Source organism: Rousettus aegyptiacus, unplaced genomic scaffold, assembly GCF_014176215.1.
Source record: "Rousettus aegyptiacus isolate mRouAeg1 unplaced genomic scaffold, mRouAeg1.p scaffold_m13_p_18, whole genome shotgun sequence".
NCBI lineage: Eukaryota > Metazoa > Chordata > Mammalia > Chiroptera > Pteropodidae > Rousettus > Rousettus aegyptiacus.
Window position 1 is genome coordinate 16,638,950 of NW_023416293.1, and position 21,844 is coordinate 16,660,793.

The 21,844-nt window shown below is 58.8% G+C and overlaps 1 protein-coding gene across 1 annotated transcript in view; it reads right to left on the reverse strand.

Moving 5' to 3' along the window:
* Nucleotides 1-21,844, reverse strand: part of PCNX2 (pecanex 2) — a 163,435-nt gene that overhangs the window by 129,955 nt on the left and 11,636 nt on the right. Inside the window, exons 3-8 of the mRNA XM_016163383.2 lie at nt 21,592-21,733; nt 20,954-20,990; nt 12,746-13,936; nt 8,617-8,761; nt 8,217-8,362; nt 6,783-6,876 (exon numbers count right to left, since the gene is read on the reverse strand). Of these exons, the coding sequence (XP_016018869.2) occupies nt 6,783-6,876; nt 8,217-8,362; nt 8,617-8,761; nt 12,746-13,936; nt 20,954-20,990; nt 21,592-21,733 (1,755 nt within the window). The remainder of the gene's footprint in view (nt 1-6,782; nt 6,877-8,216; nt 8,363-8,616; nt 8,762-12,745; nt 13,937-20,953; nt 20,991-21,591; nt 21,734-21,844) is intronic.

Here is a 21,844-nt window from a genome sequence, read left to right on the forward strand (position 1 = left end):
CTTCCCGCCAGCTGTCCCCGGGGCTCTCCGCGTGCATTTCCACACGCGCGTCCACGACGCCGCTCACGACGCGGCACGCGCTGGCTCCGTGCTGAAGCGTGGCCACGCGCTCCCCAGAAGAAAGCGCTAGCCCCTTCCTTGGAAGAATTTACAGACAAAAGAAACACAAATCTTTTGAAGAAGAAAAAAAAACTCCAAGAAACGATCACACTTTATTGCAAGACCCACAGGAGGGATGACAAAGTCCGGTCTGAAATGAACCCTCTGGACACGAAGCAGCTCCGGCCTCCGGGCAGACCGGCGCCTCCAGAGAACTTCCCGGCCCTGGGCTCGCTGCCGGGTCTGAGGCTCCGGCTGCTGAGTCCCGCCTGTGCCTGTCCCGCCTGTGCCTCGGATGATGACACTGAGGCGATCTGTCCTCCGACAGGCCCTGGGAGCAGCGGTCCGAGCAGTCGCCCCTCACGCTGGTTTCGGGGTGACACAGCAGCACGCTAGACAATGTGGCTGCGGTGACCGTTTGCGGACGGCCACTGTGCCACTGGGAAATGCTGCCTGCGGTTCCCGGGCGGTTCCCAGGGAACGTGCTGGTTCCCACGGCGACTCTGGGGCCGCGGAGGGAAGTTTGTTTCCTCCCTGGTTTTCCTCCAAGGCCCCTGGGGAAGTCACCCTGCAAACAATTCCCTATTCATACTTGGGACTCAGGGCCACAGAGTGGTCACGTGGCTCCCGGGCCGGACAATGGCACAGAGGACCGTGCCAGCGGCGAGATCTGGCGGTCCCCGCCACCGAGTCGCCTGGCGGGGGAGGAGGCCGCTGCTCCAACGTCTGCCTCGGCCGGCGAGTGGCTGAGAAACAGCCCCGCCCGGGAAGCTCTCCAAGTTCACGGTCCAAGTTCGTGTTCACCACAGGAAGACGACGCGAAACGGCGTCGAGAGGCAGGGATGGAACATTGCAGCGCCCGAGCTTGAAGCCGCAGAGACCGGAGAGCGGGGGCACGGCAGGCTGACAGGGAGACGGCAGAGCAGTCGCCGCGTGAAACCCTCGCGCGACTCAGGAAAGCGCCGAGCCGCCCGCCCGGCCGGACTCAGGGCTCTGCTGTCGAGCTCGCGGCGGACATGCAGCCGTCCCCAGCCAACACCCCTCGGTGGCCGCTCGGCGGGTGCCGCCCGAGGCGCCGTGTCGTGAGGACGTCTGGCCTGGAGGCTCCGGGGCAGCGAGTCGCTGCGCAATTCCCATTCGCGGGTTCGAGCACAGACGGCCCGGCTGGGGAGGCCCGCTGGGCGCCCGGTGTCCGGTGGAAGCTCGCGCTGCGGCCGCGGCCGGGGTCCCCCGAGACTGCAGTGCGCGTCCGCCGCCGCGTCGCTCACCTCGGGGACGTGCTCCCACCGCCAGGCCCCCGACGTCGCCCCCACGCGTGTGGACGAGGGCGTCACGCCCAGCACACGGAAGGCACGCGGACGGGGGACCCCGGTCTGCGTCTCATGCGCTCCGAGGACAGTCACTGTGCGGGGTTGTTCTGTTTGTCCTCCATCTCCCGCTTGCAGAGGAGCACGGCGCACTTTGTTCACGCGTGTGGGGCACGTCGCAGCTGCGGGCTCGTCCCATGAGGCGAGGTGGGCACCCGGCAACACGGGTCTGATGGCCGACGTTCTCCGGTTGTTCCCCTCTGCTGGGGTCCCCCCGCCCCGGCCCCGCTGCAAACACACAAAGCGCGCGTCCCTGGCCGGGAGCTGGGGCCCCGGAGCCTCGTCCGTGCCTGCTCAGCCCTTCACTGCTGTCCCTGAAAACCCGAAGGGCTTTGCACTGCCCAGCCCTCCGGCAGACGAGCTCTGCCACTGATGACCATCTGGGGACAGGGGACCGAGTGCGGGCTATGAAGGAAGGTGCGCCAGCGAGGAGAAGAGACGGGTCCCACACAAATGAGTGAGGCCCCCCGAGGTGACAAGCACCGGTCCGACTGCAAGGCTTGGAGATGGATCTGATCTTCCCGCTAAGGACCGACAAGTGGAAGAACGAGACAGGCGGGCTGTCTTCTGCGCTTGGATGGACGCGGGTTGCACGGGGTGGCGGTGGGTGGAGGAGGACAGACGGGGAGACGGAGGGGGGGACTGAGGGCCGGCCGGTGGGGGCCTCACGCATGGGAAGGGTGGGCCCCACGGGGTCGGAGGGCGGGCTCCCGCGGGGTCGGAGGGCGGCTCCCACGGGGTCGGAGGGCGGGCTCCCACGGGCCGCCCGGGTGCTGGGAACCGCGGAGGGCCTAGCGACGTCAGCACTGTGTGCCTCGGTGACGGGGGCAGCTGCACGGGAGGACCCGGAGTGCGGGCCGGAGGCCCCAGCTTCAATGCGGGAGTTGACGGCGGGTCACCCGCAGGCCACAGCCAACCACACACACGTCATCCATGGCCCGCAGTATGTAAAAAAAACTTTAAATCAACGACATTAAACAAAATAGATTTTACCAATAAATATGGATTTGAGCTCCTTGTGGAGAAAACTAGAAAACACAGTCCCCCCGGCTCTCTGAACAGACTGAGGTGACACAGGCCGCCCTCTGGAGACAAGACCCACAGGTGGCCACCGCCTGTGTCCCTTACCTGCCCGGACGCCAAGCAACTCCGAGTCGGTGGCCCCGCTGTGGGAGGGGAGTGGAGGGCAGGGTCCGAGTGTCCCCCGGCCACTGAGCCCCCCAGGCTGAGCACGGCGGTGACCGCGTTCGTGTCCTGTCTATGACGTGGAGTCGCTTCTCCAGCCAGAAGACGTTAGGCCGCCCAGCTCTCCGCACACCGCTCAGCACGTAAGGACTCCGCCTGCGCGGTGGCTGCCACCCCTGCGCACTGCCCCAGGGCGCTGTCTCCCCCGGGCCCAGGAACTGCCAGGGCGCAGCTCCCGCGGGAGGCCGCGAGCCACGGGAGGTGACAGGGACCAGGGCACGGGAGGTGACGGGGACCGGGCCACCCGGGAGCTGTGCTCAGTCAGCTGCGTCTGCTGACGGCCTTCTTGACACTGGAGGGTGAGGCAACCCTCCTTTATGCGCACACAAAAACACACTCAGACTCACACACACGTGCACACATGTGCTCACACTCAGACACGCACGCACACGCACACACAGAGAAACACAGATACACAGATGCACACGTGCACACGCACACAGACACACAGATGCACAGACTCACACACACACACACACACACATACACACACACACAGATTCAGACAGACACACAGACTTACACACACACAAGGACTCAGACACACAGGTAAATTCACATAAATACACAGAGACACACGCACACAGACCCAGACACACACACACAGACACACACAGACACATGTACACACAAGGCGCGCGCACACACACACACACACACATGCAGAGAGGTATGTTAACGCAAGGATAAAAAAATTCGAAGCAGCTTGCTTGCCTTTTATCCAACATTACAATAATTTTTTTCACGCAAACAATTCAGACACATCCAAACCATCATTACACCATGAGCTTTCACGACATCCAAGGCTCGTTACAAATCGGAAGGAACCAGCTTGGCTCGTGACGCCTCCAGTCTGGGGAGGCCTCTGAGACGGTGGGGCGGCCCCCGCGAGCCTGTCGGGCAGCACGTGAACCCAGACGCTCCGCCGACTCTGCGGAGGACTGAGCCCTTTTCCCCGAGCGTCAGGGAAGCAGACGGCAGCCCCGCAATGGCGTTCCCAGGCCCGCCTCGGGCTCGGCTCCACGCTCTCATTTTGCTGGGTGTAGTGACTGGGGTTTCGTGCTCACGCACTGGACAGGAAGCGCCATCTGTCCCCTGAGCCCAGGGGCCACCGAAACGCCACACCCGTAAGAGTGTCCTCTGCAAGGCCAACTTATTCCAAAGAGTCGACGGCGTCGAGAAATGTACATTCTCAAATAACGGTCTGGGCTTACAATAGCAAACGTGCATGCTGTTTAATTCCTCTTCAAAACACAAAAAAGAGAAGATACGCGTGGCTATGTGCCACTGTTTTCTAGAACTCTCAGGCCAGTGCCCTGTCAGATGACCGGGGGGAAGAGCAAGCACTTGACAACTCAGAACGAGGCCCGTCGAAGCCGGCTGAGGCCGGTGGGCCACGACCGTGGCTCTCAGAACGTCACAGCGAGAAACGGGACAGGCGATTGGGGGTGCTACACAGAGTGACTCTTTCAGGGAACGTTGCTTTTACAAGACTTGATCGTAATTCCCTTTAAAGAATCTCAGTAATTAACTGAATTGCGACTTTATCAGAGAGAGTCCTCAGGCGTCATCTGTCGATTTTTGCTGCCCAACATCCATCCACCCGGCTCCCAATTCCCTGCAGTTGAGGCGCCCCGTCCCAGGGGACCTGCAACCCCAGCTGGGCCTTCGTGCTCAGACCCAGGCCTGGCGCTGGCCTCAGTGGCTGGGCCCCAGGGACGCGGCCCAGTCAGAGTCGATCAGACTCGACAGGACCTACGCGGGTCCACGCGAGAGCAGCCTGCTGTCCCCGCCGGACATGAATGAAGGGAGACGTCCGTGGCCGCGATGGGCGTCTCGCGACTGCCAGAGTGAGGTCGTTGAGAGAGGAGTCACACGGAGGACCAGGAGGACGGCGACGGAGAAAGAGAAACAGCCTCGAAGACGCTGCCCGGGGCGGCTCAGTGACACGGCCCCTGAACCCCCGCGCGGACGAGGCGGGCGAAGCCTGTCGGGCCCGGGCTTCCCGCGTGTGGACAGGAAGGGGTCTCGCGGCTCTGCGTGCACGAGACGGCAAAGCTGGGGCAGGACTCATTCCGAGGCCGTCCCCTCGGCCGCCCAGGAGGCTCGGCAGACACACGCTCGCCCCGGCAGGGCCTGGCAGGGCCGCGGGCACGCCGCACACGGCCCGGCCACCACGAGCGGGGTTGACCGACCGCGGCCCCGGGGGGCACGCCGCACACGGCCCGGCCACCATGAGCGGGGGCAGGGCGGCCGACCGCGGCCCCGGGGGGCACGCCGCACACGGCCCGGCCACCACGAGCGGGGGCAGGGCGGCCGACCGCGGCCCCGGGGGGCACGCCGCACACGGCCCGGCCACCACGAGCGGGGTTGACCGACCGCGGCCCCGGTGGGCCGCGCGCAGAGTGCAGCTGGACCACGGGGAGGCCCAGCAGGAAAGGAGAACAGAGGGAATGAAGACGAGGGTCACGGGGAGTCCGGTGACCGGGAGAATTAAGGGTGGGCGGCGCGCGGCGGGCGGCTCTGGGAGGCCAGGGCGCAGGGAGCGAGGCTTCCGGAAACCCCCGCGGGCGCTGGCTCGCCCTCGTCTGCGCACTGCGTTTTCCGATTTTCCAGGCTCTGGCCTGACGCTGACTAGCACCACGGGCAAATGCAGTTCACGTATTCACCCGGGGGAAAGGCCAATGGCATCGATCCAGGAAAATAACAACAGGAAAATCCCGTAACTTTATTGTGGGATAAAGTAAGAGGCTCGTATTTGTTCTAAATTTAGTTTAACAACCCTACAGCTTTCAACCAAGGGTCACAGGGTGACACGCAGCCTCCAAAGCTGTGTTCTCGTCTAGTCACACGCTCGGCCTCAGAAAGCTGCCGCCTTCGGTGACCGAACTCATCGCACCACTGAGCGAGGCGTCCGGGAGGCGAGGGCCACGGTCTGCCTCCCCCTGGGGCTCTGCGTGTTCCCTCTCCGTCGTGACTGCCACCGCCATGTGGGGACCTGAGGGACATGGACGGAGGTGTGCAGATGGTGCTCAGCGCGCTGGCTCCCCCTGGGGGCGACTCTGGACCCAGGCAGCTGCTTCGGTCGGGACCGGGGCCTGGTCAGGACCGCGGGGCCGGGAAGGCCACCTCCTGCCAGGCCATTGGATCCGCGGGAGCGGCGGACGCCCGCGCTCCCAAGCAGGTGCGAGATGGCAGTGGTGGCGATGAGCACACCCTGGAAGGCTGACGGGACAGAGTCCCACGGAGGCAAAGGACGAGGACAAGGACAAGGACAGCCTTTATCCTGGGTAGCTGCAGGCTCCCTGGGACGTCGCATATACACCCGGGGAGGAAAGGTCGACCTTGGGAAGGAGCGTGGAACCACAGGACCCAGAGCTCAGGGTCCCGGAACCCCCACCCACCCACCTTCCGGGCGTGTGCCCGAGACATTCCCGCCACGCCACGAAAGCCCCCCATAAATCCTCAAAGACACGCACGATGCTAACTGCGCCTCCACACGCAGAGCGGGTGCCTGGGGCGTATCCACGTGGATCACCCGCGAAGCGCCCGTAAGTCGGGGCGAACGACGCATTTGGTCTGCCACCGAAAAGCCCATGGCGTGGCCACTGCCGCCGTTAACGGTGTACGTCCCCAGCACGCAGGCGGGCGAACGCCAGCCCAACCCACGCGACTGAGAAAGTTGTGCGGCGCAGGCTGAAGGAAAAGGCGACAGACGTGTAGATCACGGATCTGCGCAGCGGCCCGCCTTCCTCAGCGCAGACGCTGGGCCATTCCTGGGGACCGTCCCAGATGCCACGGCTGCTTCCCTGGTGAAGGGGCCCCACTGCGGGCTCGGGGCTCCCCCCGTGGCCGCCGCTGCCAGAGGCTGCTACGAAAACGGGTCCATTTGTTCCCGATCGCTCTGCAGGGTCAGATTTTCTTTTCCGGCCACACAAAACCCACGTGCTCCGACACCTGCGAACGAGTCCACGCGCCCGCTCTGCCCCCGGACCACCACGTCGTCTGCGGCCAGACGAGCCGCGTGGCCCCCAACGCCGCGGCTCCCGGCCCTGGAAGCGGCCCGCTTACCCGGCCTGGGAGAAGCCGTTGTGATTTGCTGGCTGACGCTGGACGGGGCCTTCCTTCTGATCGGCAGACTTTAAATAACAGGATCTAATTTCCCCTGTAAAACCACAGGATTTCAGCAGAGAACACGAGACAAACATCCATATATCGTCATTTCAGCTTTTTTCAAGTAACAGGGGACCCGTTCTGAACTGTTCTAACAAAATCACTGGCCATCTCGGTCCGTTCTTCACACTTCTCCTTAACTAAGAGGATGTGCACCCAAAAGCCTCCTCCTCACACCTGCGATAACTCTGGGGCGAGTCTGCCTTAGCTACTTCCTGCTTCCTTGCTCTTGACCGGTTCATGTGCCCCATCTCGAAATTCGCTCTTACGCATTCTCCTCGGCGCGTTTTTCCCGCGTTCTCTGCGTGTGTCAGTGTGCTGTGCGTGAGGTTCTGCCCGGCGGAGCCCGCGGGACGGCCCCGCCCTCAGCGCCCAGACTGCTGAGTCAGCCTGGTGAGGGACGGGATTCATTCGCAGGTAAATTAGTCTGCTAAAGAGGCTCAGGGTGTCGAGGTGTGAACATCAGTTCCCAGTATCAATGTAAACGGCCTCTCCCGGGAGAGATTTCAGGAGCACCCCCTTCGGGCAACACGGGGTGTAATTAGCCTGGTCCGGTGGGCGCGGGAGATGGAGCCGGAGCGCCGGACCTCAACCTACAGGCCCCTCCCACCAGCAGGCATGTCACGGTGACCAGCACCGCCCCCCTGCAGGCCTCGATGTGACTGCCTCGACTCATCTCTAGGTCAGGTGCCATCAATTTACGATTCAAACCAGGATCTTTAGGAGACTGAAATAATAAGCATTCATTACTCTATAAGGGACTTAAGCCAAGACCCATCCTTGAAAGTCTAGGACCTACATCCCCTGTCTACAGAACGTTGACTTGCCACTTAATGACTTCCCCTCCCCTCCCCTCCCCTCCCCTCTCCTTCCCTGGCCCTCCCTTCCCTATATCAAGGCCCTATTTCAATATATATCCGACACATATTTACTAGGTGCTGGCCACTGCCTTTCTGAAGTTTGTAATGTCATTAATCGAATACTTGTAAGTCGATGGAGGCTCACGAGCTGTACCAGCATCGGAGAGGAAGGGGCGGGGCATTGGGAGAGCAGGCCCGAGGAGCCCGGAGCTCCGGGACGGCTCCCCTGCGGAAGCGCCTGCAGAGCCCGCTCCCAAGGGCGACAGGCACACTGCGGGCCACGGCACGGTGCGTGCAAAGGCCCCGGGGCCGGAGGGCACGCGCTCGGCTCCGAGGACGCTGCACGCGAACAGCCGTGGGCCCGCGTCCTCCGGCCCCAAAGCCCGGCACCCGGGCCGCAGGTCCGCGGAAGCCTGCGGCAGCCGCCCACGTCACCCCCTCCTCCTCGTCACGGAGGGCTCCGAGGACTCACCGTGTCCGTCGATAAAGACGTGCACGGCCTCCGCGGGCATCTCCTCTTGGACAGACGTCTCGGGCCCGCTGATGACTTGCAGCACCGAGCTGTCTTGTTGGGAAGTCACCCTGTAGATGATCTGCCTTTGTCTGCTGCCCTGGAAGCTGAACACAGGCACAAGGTGCGGAAACTGTGAGGAACTCCTTCCCCTCCCCCTCCTCCTCCCCCTCCGCCCCCTCCTCCCCTCCTCGTCCTCCTCCCCATCCTCTCCCCCTCCTCCCCTCCTCCTCCTCCTTCTCCCCTTCCTCTTCCCCCTTTTCCCCCTTTCTCCCCCTCCTCCCCGCAAAGAAGCAGCCAGCCAGCGACGAGGCCTCAGGCTTTGCACCGACGCGGAGCTAAAGAAGCGAGCGATCCTCACAGGGCCGTGATCCTGGCAGGCTCGGCGACCGCGGGGCCGGTGCCGGCACGGTCCCGACTCGGCACGTCCGGTGTCCCTTGCTTGGAACCGGGTCCGCTGGGCCTCTCACTTTCTACGATCGCCTCCTTCTCCTGGGAGCCGTTATCTAGAAAACATGGCTTCGTGTGTTAATATAATATGAAATTAAGAAATTAAAGTGAAAGCACTTGGCAATAAGTTACCAAAACTGACACAAGAAGAGACAGAAAATCCAAGTCGCTCCCATGAATTCAGAATGCGTTTAAATAAATCTTCGTTTACTGACCACGGGAGCACCTGAATGCATTTGCGAAACGGAAGTGTGTGTGTGTGTATGTGTGTGCGCGCGTGTGTGCGTGTGTGTGTGTGTGTGTGTGTGTGTGTGTCAGGGACCTGCTGTTTAGAGCGCTATCCCAGCAGAGAGCGCTAGCCAGCAGCTGAGTCACAAACGAGATGCCGTAACTGTCACACACGAGCTGCCGTAACTGTCACGCACGAGCCGTGGTGGCCGCGTCACACACGAGCTGCGGAAGGCGCGTTTACTCAGCTCGGCGCCTTCACACCATGTGGGTTTTGAGCCATTGGTTCACACCTCTTTCTACCTCAGTTTCTCCTTCTCTTAAATGGGCCCGGTGTTCAGATATGTCAACGGATATTCTCCCCTTTAAAGAATACTTGTAGAATAAAGATGTATACTCATAAAGATGTATACATTAATTTTATATAACTTAAAACTAAATAAAAGAAAAAAGTCTTGAATCACTCTTAACCCCACCATGGTCACGTGGGAGCCAATATGATACATATCACACCAGCCTGATTTTCCAGGCACACACTTTTTTTTTATAACAATTAAGTCATATTACAGCTGTTGTCTTATAACCGTTATATTTCTCTCAAAGTATTAAAAATATTTAATGACATTAATTAAACATTCTTCTATATCATCCAAAAATGGTAGTTATATAATATTATGTTGATACCATATAATTTATTGATCTAGACCCCATAGTTATAAATTTAACTTGTTTCAGTTCTTCTACACTATAGATAATTCTTCAATAACATCTCTACATAAATCCGTAAGGTATTTTCCTAGAGTGTCTAGAAGAGATGAACATACAGATGGACGGACGATGGCCAAACAATGCGTATAAAAACAGAACTCCGACCCGCAATCCACAGCAAACACCCCGAAGTCCGAGCCGCTGTCTGCAGTGACCAGCCCAGGAAGCCCAGGGCGGACCCGCAGGAAGTCCGTCTCCGTTTCTAGCAAACGGTCCAAGAGGCCACACAACAAGCCTCGCAGGATCGGCCCCCATGGCGAGGACCAGATCAGTATCGACAGCCTCATTCCTGTCTCTGCTCCCACCCGGGGAGACGATGCGCCCAGCTGCCCGCAGAGGATGCGGGGTGAGCGCCCCCCCCCCCACCGCCTCCAGTCAGAGCGCACCTGGAACCTGCCCTCGCTCCCCTGCCTGCCTCCGAGTCTCCGCCAGGCGCAGGCAGGTGGCAGCTGCCTGACCCCAGAGCTGGGTCCTGACAGCCTTCGCTTCTCACATGGGACTGGCCTCTACTTCCACAGAGTAAAACGAATCTGCACCAAAACCAGACCAAGCCATGGTTCTGGAGCCTTTCGACGAGAGTGTGGTTTTCCACAGCCTTGAACTTCAGGACACCCCCAGGTCCTGAGGCCCCCGGGGAGACGGCCTGGGTGGGAAACCGGAGCGCGGAGGGAAGTGGGGAGTCTCACGCCTTCGCCATCATGCCCCCCTCGAGCGGGAGAAAGATTAGGGGATGTTCTCTAGGCCACCGACGCCCCCAAATACTATCATGTTGTTGGGTAAATACACTCTAAATGGGGCTTTTAGATTACAATAAATGACAAATTACTCAGTGATAAAGGAGAAAGAGGGCATTCACGACCTCTCAGGGGTCAGGCACCACTAGAAAGTCACCCGATCGGCCGCCGTTGGCAGTGACCGCCTTCCAGCAATTCCTTCTCTTTCCCCCTTCCCTTAAAAGCCTCCAGCCCCCACCTCCCCGGAACTGCACACGAGCCCGTCCAACGCCTCCCGTCCGGCCGAGCTGCCTGGCCCCTGACAACCGAGCCCACACCGGCCCAGAGACGAGCTCAGGGCGCCCATGCCTCCTCGAGCGTCCCCTGGATTTCTAAACCGACACTGTTCTGACGGAACGTGGCTGGCCGAAAAATTCAGGAAGAGCAGAAATTTAAGCAAACAAACCAAATAAACTTCACATTTGGCCCAAGGGGAAAATCAGGGCAAACGGCCAAAGCAGATCAGGTAGCGAGGCTTCCACACGTTGTTCTGATTGACTGAATCTGCAACACACGCTCATTCCTACCGAATTGAAGAAACCGCGACCTGGACGGGCTTGGCCAGCTGTCCAGTCTCCCCCAGCTGGTGCTGCGGACCGAAGTCTGGCCTTGGGCCAGGAGGCGCCAAGGCCAGCGCGCTGCCCACCGTCCACCCTGCACGTGGCCTCCTGGAAGACGGAGCCGCCGGGCCCGGCGCTGTCCCGCACGGGACCCAGCAGCCCCGTGTGGCTGTTTAAACAAACTACCATTCAATAAAGCTAAAAACTCAGTGGCTCTGCTGCACAGTCCCCATGTCCAGCGTTTAACAGGTACACGTGGCTAGCGGCTACTGCACTGGACAGCAGGTAGGGCGCTTTCCCATCGCTGGAGAAAGTTCTCTGGACGGTGCCGGTTTAGATGAACGAAGCCGTATACCAAGTAGATGATGAACGCCCAAGTCTTGTACCAGAAAGATTTTTACGTCAAAGTGACCAATGCTTTCTTATACGGCTCGTGTCTGTAAAAAAAGGCGAATTGAATCTTTCCTGTTCCGATCACACTATATGCTAAATCTTAGCTGTACACAAGTAAAATGGGAACACACCCACGTGACATAATTCAAGTAGCTCAACTTACTGAATTTTCAAACACGAGTGGACCAATCAGCTAGCATGGTCATCCTTCAGGTGGAGCATGGGAACAGCGGACTCCTGGGCGCCGCCCACGGAGCCTGAGGGCCCCGGCTGCCCCGCAAGCAGACCCCGGCCAGTGGCCCAGCCTACGGGACAAAGCGGCCAGCGCGACCACGACCTCCAGTGAGCAGCGTCACCGCATGGCCACAACGTCACCAGAGGGGCACGCGGCCGCGACGTGCTCGAGAACCATGGAAACGGGGACCCCAAAAGTGAGATGACTGGGCAAAACCCTGTCCAGCAACACCGTTTGCCAGCGAGGAGACTGAAGCCCAGAGGGAGCAAGTGACCCGAAAACAAACAAACCCGTGTTCACACGGAAACGGCGTGTACTTTCACGGGCGCTGGCTGGAGCCACACTGCCCGGGGTCACGGCTCGCTCAGTCCGGGTTCGTCCGAGGCGAACCAGACCAGGGGGGGAAGTCGGGGAAAACTCCTGAGCTCCGTCTGCAAGACAGGACAGACGGCAGGGCCCGGACACGGGGCCACATGCGGAGGAAGGAGTCACCCCGCGGATAAGCGCAGGATTTACGGCTCAAACTGGGAGCGCTCCGGAGAGCGATGGCGCCATGATCGATAACTGCGATGGAGACACGAGGGTGACGGACCCCCTCTCGGGCGAGGCACGGCGCGCGGCCACCCGTCACGGAGGGACGTGGTGGGACAGTGGCCGGCACAGGGCGGGAGCTGTGTGTTCGCCGTAATTGTGCACCTAACACGGGATCACCAGGGAATCCCGATTACAGGATTCTAGAACGAAATTCAGCAGAAAAGTCGATTCGCTCAGCGGAGACTCGCTTTGGGACCGGCGTTCCTGGAGCGCGCCTCTCTGCAGCGGGAGAGCGACCTCTGTCGTGAGTTCTCGTCGCCGTGGGAACACACGGCTGCGCACGGCCTCCCTCCCCGGGGTCACACGTGTGCTCGCTGGCAGAGCCGGCCGGGGGTAACGCACGCTCGCCCAGCTCCGGGGTCGGCACACTCCGCGACGGTGCCAAGCAGCGCACGAGCCGCGCCGCGTCCGCCGCCTGCAGAACCACGGCCCAGAGGCAGCGCGAAGACCGCGTCCTCGCCCTGCGTCATGAGCACGGCACCACCCTACCTCTGGGGAGCGCGCTGTCCCCGTCCAGCGCCGCTGGGCCGCCCCTCTGGCCGGACCCCGCCACCTTGGCGCCACCGACGGATTCCAGCAGGGAGACGAACTCCAGGAAGTTGGATTCGTTGGGGGTCTGGCCCTCCTTGGCCTCCAGGTCGGACTTGGAGGTTGGCATTGCTTTCTCTTCACCGCTGACGACGCCCGCGGAACTCTCGCCGGAGCCGGCGCCGGGCGCAGCGTCCACGCCGCGGCCCCGGCCGAGCCCCTGCTCGTGGCTGGCGCTGGCCGGGAGCAGGGCCGCCGTTTCACCGGGGTCTCTCGGGGAGGCGCTGCGGCCCTCGGTGGCATGTCCCCCGTCCCCAGACTCACGGGCGGAACACCGGGTGGGGGGCGCCTCCGCCGCCCGCCTCTCTGCAGTCCTCTGGCCCCCGCGGCCGCCGGGACACGCGCCTCCTCCTCCGCCACCCCCAGGCAGCTCGAGGGTGATGACGGGGACTGTCGCCCGCTCAGTGCGTGCGGGCCTGGCCGCCCTGTGGGGAGCTGGCTCAGCACCCAGCCTCGCGCCCATGGACTCGGGGCCCAGCGCCCTCGGGGGCAGCGAGCTTCCCCCATCGGTCACGGGGCTCGGGGCGCTGCTCATGGTGATGACGATTCTGATGGGCTCCTGCAGGCTCAGCGGCTCTCCCGGGGCAGAGGCGTCACGAAGCGTGAGGGCCGCCTCGCTGTCCGAGGGGTCCCCTGCCTGGGCTGAGGGAGGGTCCACCTGCCGGGCCGCGCCCCCCAGCTCGTGCTCAGGTCTGGTGACGACCGCGTCACAGTGAGGGCGGCTACTGCTGGGGGGGCCCTGGGCACCCCCCGCGGGCGCCGGAACCAGGGCCGAACGTTCACTCCCCCACGGCTGGAAGGAGACATCGGTTTCTAGCAAGTCGTACTGGGACACGGACAGGGGTGGCAGCTTTCTCAAGGCGTCCTTGTCCGCCAGGCCGCCCTCGGACCCGTGGCGGGGCAGGGGCCGCCCCTCGCCCCCGCCCTCCCTCCCGGCGCCATCTCTCGCTGCCGCCGCTGGTCCCATCGGTCTCGCCGTCGGGGTCGCGGCTTCCAGCACGTGGGCTGCAGAAGCAGCTGAGCTTTCTGGTCCGGCGGCAGGGGGGGTGGACGGCACTGGGGCTCCGGGTCGGTCTTCCGACAGCACGACACCTGAAACCAACAGCAGCTTCGTTAGCGTCCGAAGCGGATTTCAAAGGCCCAGAGGAAGGACCACCACAGCCGAGCCGCTGCGCGGACCAGCGGCCCCCCGCCCCCCGCCCCGGCTGCACGCTCGTCCTAACAAGACTGCCTCCTCTGCGAATTGCTCTCGAAGTCTCCATGTTTAAAACAATAAGTCAGACGTCTAGCGATCACTGTCTCGTGGCCTCGGGGGGCAGGCTGGGACGATTTGGGCACCACGTCTGGGTCTCGCAGTGGGAGAGTTCGCTGCCCTGCTGCTTACTGGCCTCGTTACTGGGGGACGGTCACTGCGTCCCCCTAAACCGAGATGTCTCAGTGGTCTCAGCTGCGGCGAGGTGACGTTGTGGACCAGACAGGTGTCTGTCGCCCGTGCCCTGTGGGGCGTCTGGCAGCTCGCATGGCCGCCACCCTCTGGATGGCCCCGCGGCTCCGCCCTCAGTCCCGACACGGGAGAATGCTCCAGACCCCGTCGGATGCCTCCGGGAGCACACCGCTGAACACCTCTGCTCTGACTCAGCCTCCTTACCCAAAAGCGGGATGATTGCACCAGTCTCTCAGGCTGGGGAGGTCTGTGCATATGGACCAGGGAAGGACTGGCCCAGGGACTGGCCACGGGCTCGTCGGCGCCTTGACCCAAGGACCGTGGTAGCCTCACGCTTCTGATGTGACTCATACATTTCCGAAACATTAAAAATCGCACCTGTGAGCAGTACTTACTTAGGATGGTGGCCGACAGCGTGCCCTGTGCTTGTCCGGCTTCCCCGCACGCGTCGACGAGCCTGCCCGTCCCAGGCCCGAAACCCTGGGGTCATCTTTGTTTCTTCCCCTCCCCCAGCCCACGGCCATGCGCACACTAAACGCCTCCAGCTCTGCCTTCACTCCCGTGGCGCGCGTGGCCTCAGGGAGCCCGAGGGGAGGGGAGCGTTCGTTATCTGAGGGTCCGCCCAGCCGCAGGGAAAGCAGGGTGAGCGGCTTCTCACTCACCCAAATGCTGGAGGAAAGAATAATAATGCAACCCTCGCAGTCACATACAGTGTCGCTTTAGTATCAAAGCAAACGGGCATATTTCGAACAAGGATGAAAAACAGTTTAAGATAAACGTTAATTTTTTTTGTTAACCATTGCAGTATGCCAGTTCACCCTGTGACCCGGGGGCTGCAGGGACAGGGTCCTGGAGCGGGCAGGGGTCCATACTGTCCTCCGCCCTCCGGGGCTCATGGGTAGAAAGAACCAAGACCCTGCCCCACCTGCAGTCCAAGAAGGCCACGCTGCTACCGCAGGGCCTCGGCCCAGCCCCGCCCTCCCCCGGGGACCTGTCCGAGGCGTTGCTCCCGGCGGCCCTCCCCGAACACGAGACCCCCTAATCCCCTGAATCAGAAACAAGCCCTCTCCTTCTGATTGCCCAAGCGGTCAACGTCTGCAAAACTTAACCTCGCTTGCCACACATGCTTCTTAAACCACAGTTTTATTTATGTCCGTTTACATTTCTTCCCAACTATCTTTTCCAGCTCCGGAAAAACACACGCATTTCCTCCGCATTGCATCCTCCAGAAAACGAGGACGTTGCCTTAGCCGTGCTCTGGGACGTTGACAATGACAGGGAACACCATTTACCTCTGTGACAACCCTACGCAGGTCGCCCCGCCGGACACAGCAGGTCCCGTTACAGGGACCGGGAGGAACGGGAGGGCCGGGGGACTCGTGCCCGGTCACCAGGCTGCTGCGAAGCCGAGGCCGGAGCCGCGGCTCTGAGCCTGGTCGGACCCGGCCTCACTGTCTCAGGGACGAGGAGCTCAGCTTGCACGCCGTCTCGTCAGGGGGGCCCCCCGTGACCACCCGGCAGAAAGCGCACTTGCTGAAAATGAATAAAAATATCGCAGGGGAAACCCAACCGCCGGTCGGGGCCTGAGAACAGGGTCTCGGGCTGGACCGGAAAACGCGGCCTCTCCTGCGTTAGCATGGCTTCATTACCCGGCCCCGCATCACAAGTCCGACCCTGCGGATCAGCGGGAATGCGGGCCGTTTCTGGACAGACAAGACGAAAGAGTTCTCTAGGTAAAACAAACAAACGAACAAACAAACAAACAAACACGTATTTAACGCAGAGAGCCTGCGGCGGGAACTCGCACGACAGGTTTGAGGGACAAGAAACATCCATGAAGCTGGAGCGAGGGGCAGAGGGAGGCCGGCGAGGCGGGCAGGGTCCGGGGCAGACGGGGCGGCAAGCCAAGGTCGGGAGCCTGGGTTTCGTGCCAAGAGGGACGTGAGCCAGGTGGAAGTTTCTGAACGGTGGTGGGGGAGGGGGAGGCGCATGATCAGAATTAAGTGTTTGAAAGCAACCAGCAGCTGCGCGAGGCGAGACTCCGGAGAGGCCAAGCGAGGACGGAAGAAGGGGGCCAGCGAGGCGGCCACCGGCCCCGGGCCACCGCGGCGGCGCGTGGGCGCGCGGGGAGAGACGCGTTCGAGCCGCGTTTTGGGGCAGACGACGGGGCGAGGCAGCCACGAGGGAGGAGGGGAAGGACGAGCCAGACTCCTTGAGGCTGCGGCTTCGCCAGCCGGGTCAGTGGGGGGACCGTTTGCTGAGCAGGGGAGACCCGGGGAGGTACGGACTTGGAGGAGCCGGCTGAGGCCTCCGCGGGCGGCACCCGCCGCTGTGAGTCTCAGACGGCTCACTCGGGAGCGGGAGGCGCAGGCAGCTGGCGCCTGGGGCTGAGTCCGGAGACGGGTCCGCAGGGGAGAATCGGCCGCGCGCCCTCCACGCGTGGGCGGTGTTTAAGCCAGGTGCGAGACCGCCGAGGGAGGGCTGGTGTCTGGGGGAGCGAAAGGGGCCCGAGGCCAAGGCCAGGGGCACTGCAGCCTTCGGCCATCCAGCAACGGAGGGGACCCACCAAAGGACACTGAGAAGGAAAACTCCGGCAACGTGCTGTCGCGAAAGCCGAGAGGGAAGCCGGTCACTGCGCTGCGGCGTGTGGGGTGACCGGTCGCGCCGCGGCCTGGGCACGGGCCTTCCGTGCATCCGCCACCCTCGGGGCCTGCTCCGCCCCGAGGGAAAACGGTGATTATCAGTTTCCAACTTGGAAAACTCAGGAAAGTCGGCCTAAAGTGACTCTATCGAGATATGGCCGAACAATGAAATCTAACTGAATATAGTCAGTCATCTGGCTTCTACCGTTGATACTTTATCTGTAAAAACATACTGCATGACTAGGAAAAAAATATATATCGACAGAGACACTGTGACAAAACGACAGGATCGCGTAGTAGGTACACAAAAAGGATTTCGTAAAAACCCAATGCCCTTCCCCCCCAAAAACGTGAACAAACTAGATTAGGAGGGAACGTCCCGAACCGGACACAGACTATTTGTGAAACACCCGAAGCCGACATCGTAGTTAACGGCGCAAGACTGAATGTTTTCCCCGCAAGGTCAGAAACAAGGCAACGTGTCCACTCTCAGCACTTCTAGCCAGCGTTGTGTTGGAAATCCTAGCCAGAGAAATTAATCGAGAAAAAGACACGGAAGGTACCTAGAGTAGAAAGGGAGAAGCAAAGGATTTCTATTCACAGAGCTCATTTCGTACATAGAAAATTCTAAAGAATTCACCAAAAACATTCTCAAACAAAAAAAAACAAAACTAATAAAAACATTCAGGAAGTTTGTGCAATATAAAGTCAATGTGCAAAAATCAATTATATTTTATACACAAGTAATGAACAATGTGAAATAAAATTAAGGATACGATTCCAGTTATAACAGCACCTAGAAAATAAAATACTTAGACATAGATTTAACAAAGACGCGCAGGACCTTAGACACTGAAGACTATAAAACATTGTCAAAAAAAACCAAAAAACAAAAAACAAAGAAAATCCAAATAAGCGGGAAGATATCCCATGTTCGTGGACTGGAAACCTGAAGATGGCGGCTCTCCCCAAATTTATCTACACAGTCGACAGACTCCTCACCAATAACCCAGCCGCCCACAAGTTGGTAGTTCACATGGAAGTGTAAGGGACCCAGAAGAGCCAGATAAAATCAGAGGACTCACAGTTCCCAATTCAAAACTTTTCACACAGCTACAATAACCAAGATGGTGTGATACTGACGTAAGCATAGATATATAGATCCAAAGAATAGACCTGAAAGTCCAAAAACAGACCCTTACATGTGCGGTCCGCTGATTTTCAGCAAGGCTGCCAGGGCAGCCAGTGGGGGAAAGAAACGGTCTTTTCAACACATGGTCCTGGAACAGCTGAGAAACATCAGCAAAAGAATTAAGCTGGAGCCCGACCTCGCATCGGACACGAAAATTAACTGGGAATGGACCAGGTACCTGAATATAAAAGTCGAAACTATACGACTCTTAGAAGAAAACGGGAATAAATCTTCCTGACTCTGGATTTGGCGATGGTTTCTTACATATGACACCAAAACCCAAGAAAAAAAAAAAGAACAATAAATAAAGTGGACTTCATGAAAATTAAGACCTTTTATGCTTCAAAGGACCCCACAAAGAAAGTGACAAGACAACCCACAGAATGGGAGAAAATATTTGCAAATATTTCTGATAAGGCACTTGTACCCCAAACATATAAAGAACTCTTATAACTCACCAATAAAAAGATGATCCAATTAAAAACTGGAACTTGAATAGACATTTATCAACATCGAAATCAACCTCACGAGTCAGACAACATTGGAAAACATCAAAATCATTATTCATCGGAGACATGCAAATCAAAACCACAATGAGATGCCACTTCACCCCACCATATAAAAAACATGGACAGTAACGAGCGTTGCCAGGGCCACTGAGAAACTGGGACCCTCGTACACCGATGGCAGGAATGGGAAATGATGCACCTGGTCCTACAACGGTCTGGGAGTTGCTCCAATGGCTAAGCACAGAGCTGCTGCGTGGCCCAGCGATTCCGCTCCTAGGTAGGCAACCGGGGGAATGAAAGCTCATGTCCACCCGAACACCTGCACATGAATATTCTTTGCAGCACCAGGCACGACACCCAACAGGTGCAAATGACCCGCATGTCCATCCACTGGTAAACGGATGAACACGGTGTCGTCCATCCCTCCAATGGAATTTCATTTGCCAATAAAAAGAAATGAAAATGAAGTACCAACATATGCTACAGTACGGATGAATCTCCAAGTGTTATACTAAGTGAAAGAAGCCGGAGAACCACAGATTTTATGATTCCTTTTCCATGAAACGTCCAGAACAGGCAAATCAATAGACAGAAAGGACATTAGTGGTTTCCTAGGGCTGACGGAGATGGGAGGTTGAGGAGTAATGGCCATGCGGTTTGGGGTTTCCTTTCAAGTTAATAAAAATTTTCTAAAATGGACTGTGATGACGGATATACAACGCTGAGAATAAACTAAAAACCACTGAATTACTCATCTTAAACGAGTGAATTGCATGGCATCTGGATTATTTCTCAATGAAGTTGTTAAAAAAGACATTGTAGCTTTTAACAACAACAAAAAGGGAATCGGACGATAGGACGGTGTATTGCGAGACTGGTCTAAGGAAGAACAGGAACTGCGTCCGCACAGTGTCGCTGAGAAGACACTGGGCGCGGCGGCCAGGCGCGGCGGCCAGGTGCGGCTCTACACGCCACCTGGACGTTGCACTTGTGACGACTCGCACTGGATGAAACATGCAAAGCCTCGACCAGAATTCCTAGAACGGGGAAAGAAGGAATTGTTTAAATCGAAACGGTGAGGTTTGAAGGCAGGAACGGACATTGAAAGGATGTAGCCTGAGGGCACTGACAGCGACGGCACACCTGATCTGGAAGAACACGAGACCGAATGTGAGGACGATGCACCTGTCTGTGTGAGGAACACCGACAGGAAGCTGTGTGTGTCGCCAACACGTCTGGGGCCTAACTAACGTGCCTCTCCTTTCGGTCGTAGTAGCACAGAGAAAGGAATTCGGATTATCCTTTACATATTGTTATCTGTGAAATTTAGCCGAGTGACGAAAAAAGAGGCTTCATTTTAGGTTTTCAGGGCCATAGTGCTAATTTCAACTATTTTCCAGAAAATAAAATTTTACACTACGCTCGAAATTTAAATAGATCATGAATTTGTCTTTGTAGTAGTTTTGGGGGAAAAAATGCAGAGAAAGAAGGGGTCACTACAGGCCTCCAAAAGTTCTTTTCTAAGTCTTCCGACGGTAATCATAAGACAATAAAATGCAATCTTAGTAAAGAAGAAAAACAAAAATTCGAAAGGTTAAAAGCAAGTTCCCAGAAACAAAATCTGTACCTTCAAAGATATGCAAAATGTGACATAATTTCCTCTGTCATTTTTCAATGTTCTATAATAAAGTCTGTATGTTGATAAATTTATTCTGTTACATCTGCTATTATGAGACACAGGAAATGAGGCACCGACTAGGAAAAAAGATAATAAAACATAACCGATGAAATATCACAATTTTAATGCAGACATGATATGCAAATCCTGATGAGAAATACTTAAAATTAAGAGTAAAAGAAATGAATAACTAACAGAAACAGACTCAGAGATGCAGAGAAGTAACTGGTGACTGTCAGCTGGGGGGGGGGGAGCTGGGTGAAGGGGGGAGGGGGGAAGAGCACAGCGGCCACGAGGCGTAAAGCAGAGCCCCAGAAACGGGGTCCATCACACCGCGATGACCACGTGCAGCGCCCGGCGGGTGCCAGGCTCGCCGGGGGGCCGCTGTGTAACGTGGACGCACGTCTGACCGCTATGCCGCACACCTGAAGCTAATCTAAAACAAAGCTGAATGCCGACTTTCATTGAAAAAGAAAAAAATTTTTTAAAGGAGTAAAAGAAATGAAGTTGAAATATAACTGCTATCTCAAGGCATAATTCTTATTTTCAACGATTTCACTGGCATCGCTTCATAAAAATTGTTTTTCACTCCCCTGAGGATGATGCTGTGATTACGTATTAAACGATGAAAACAAACACTCTACCTTTGAGATCCTCCGCTGTCTCCCGCGCTGGCAACTCCTAGAGAAACGAAAGGAGGAAAATCAGCGGCCGGCCAAGCCCATGATCCGTGCCCAGGGGTCAGCACTGCCGCCCTCTAAACAGCCCGCGGGGCAGAGACAAGTGTCCACTCTGCTTCAGGGGCTACGAACCGGGCGGCAAAAGTGAAGGCCCGGAGGCGAGGGCGCCCAGCTCGGGGCGCCGGCCGCGATGGGAGGGGGCTCAGCGTTTGAGCAGCGATTTCAGAGGAGGAGGAATAATACGCTACTTTACGCTGCAGAGAAGGGCCCAGGGAGAGGAATCAGAGGAAGGTCATTTGCTGACGTCCGAGAGCCAAGCGTGACTCACGGAGGGGAGGTGCAGCTGGCTCCGGGTGCACGCTGCAGACACACGGAACTGGGGGAGGGGGGGTCGGCACGGGGTCCCCTGGCCGGCGGGTGCTCCCGGCACAGGACCCGTGTCTATCTGGGGGTCCGGGCCCTCCCCCCGGCCACGTCCTCGCGCCGAGGAGTCATCCTCCGGAGGCACGAGGCCGACAGGCCCGAGCCCACCGCGCCCGAGCCCACCGCCGCGCATTCTGGTCCTGGGACACGAGGGGGGACAGCAGGGCCCCGCCACTCACCAGCAGCGCCGCAGGGTGTCGCGAGCCGACGCCGTGCGCTCCAGGGCTGCTGTGGGGCAGGCGCGGAGCGCGCCTGGGGCTGGCCGCCGCCTCCCTGCCGCCGGCGCTCGGCCCGGTGCTCGGCCCTGCACTTAGCCCGGTGCTGCCAACCCAACACAAGAAACACAGGCCGGTGACAGTGGCAGCACCCGGCAGGCCTGCGCCCTGCGCGCTGTCCGTCCCCAAGGCTCCCCCTGGCTGTCCGTCCCCAAGG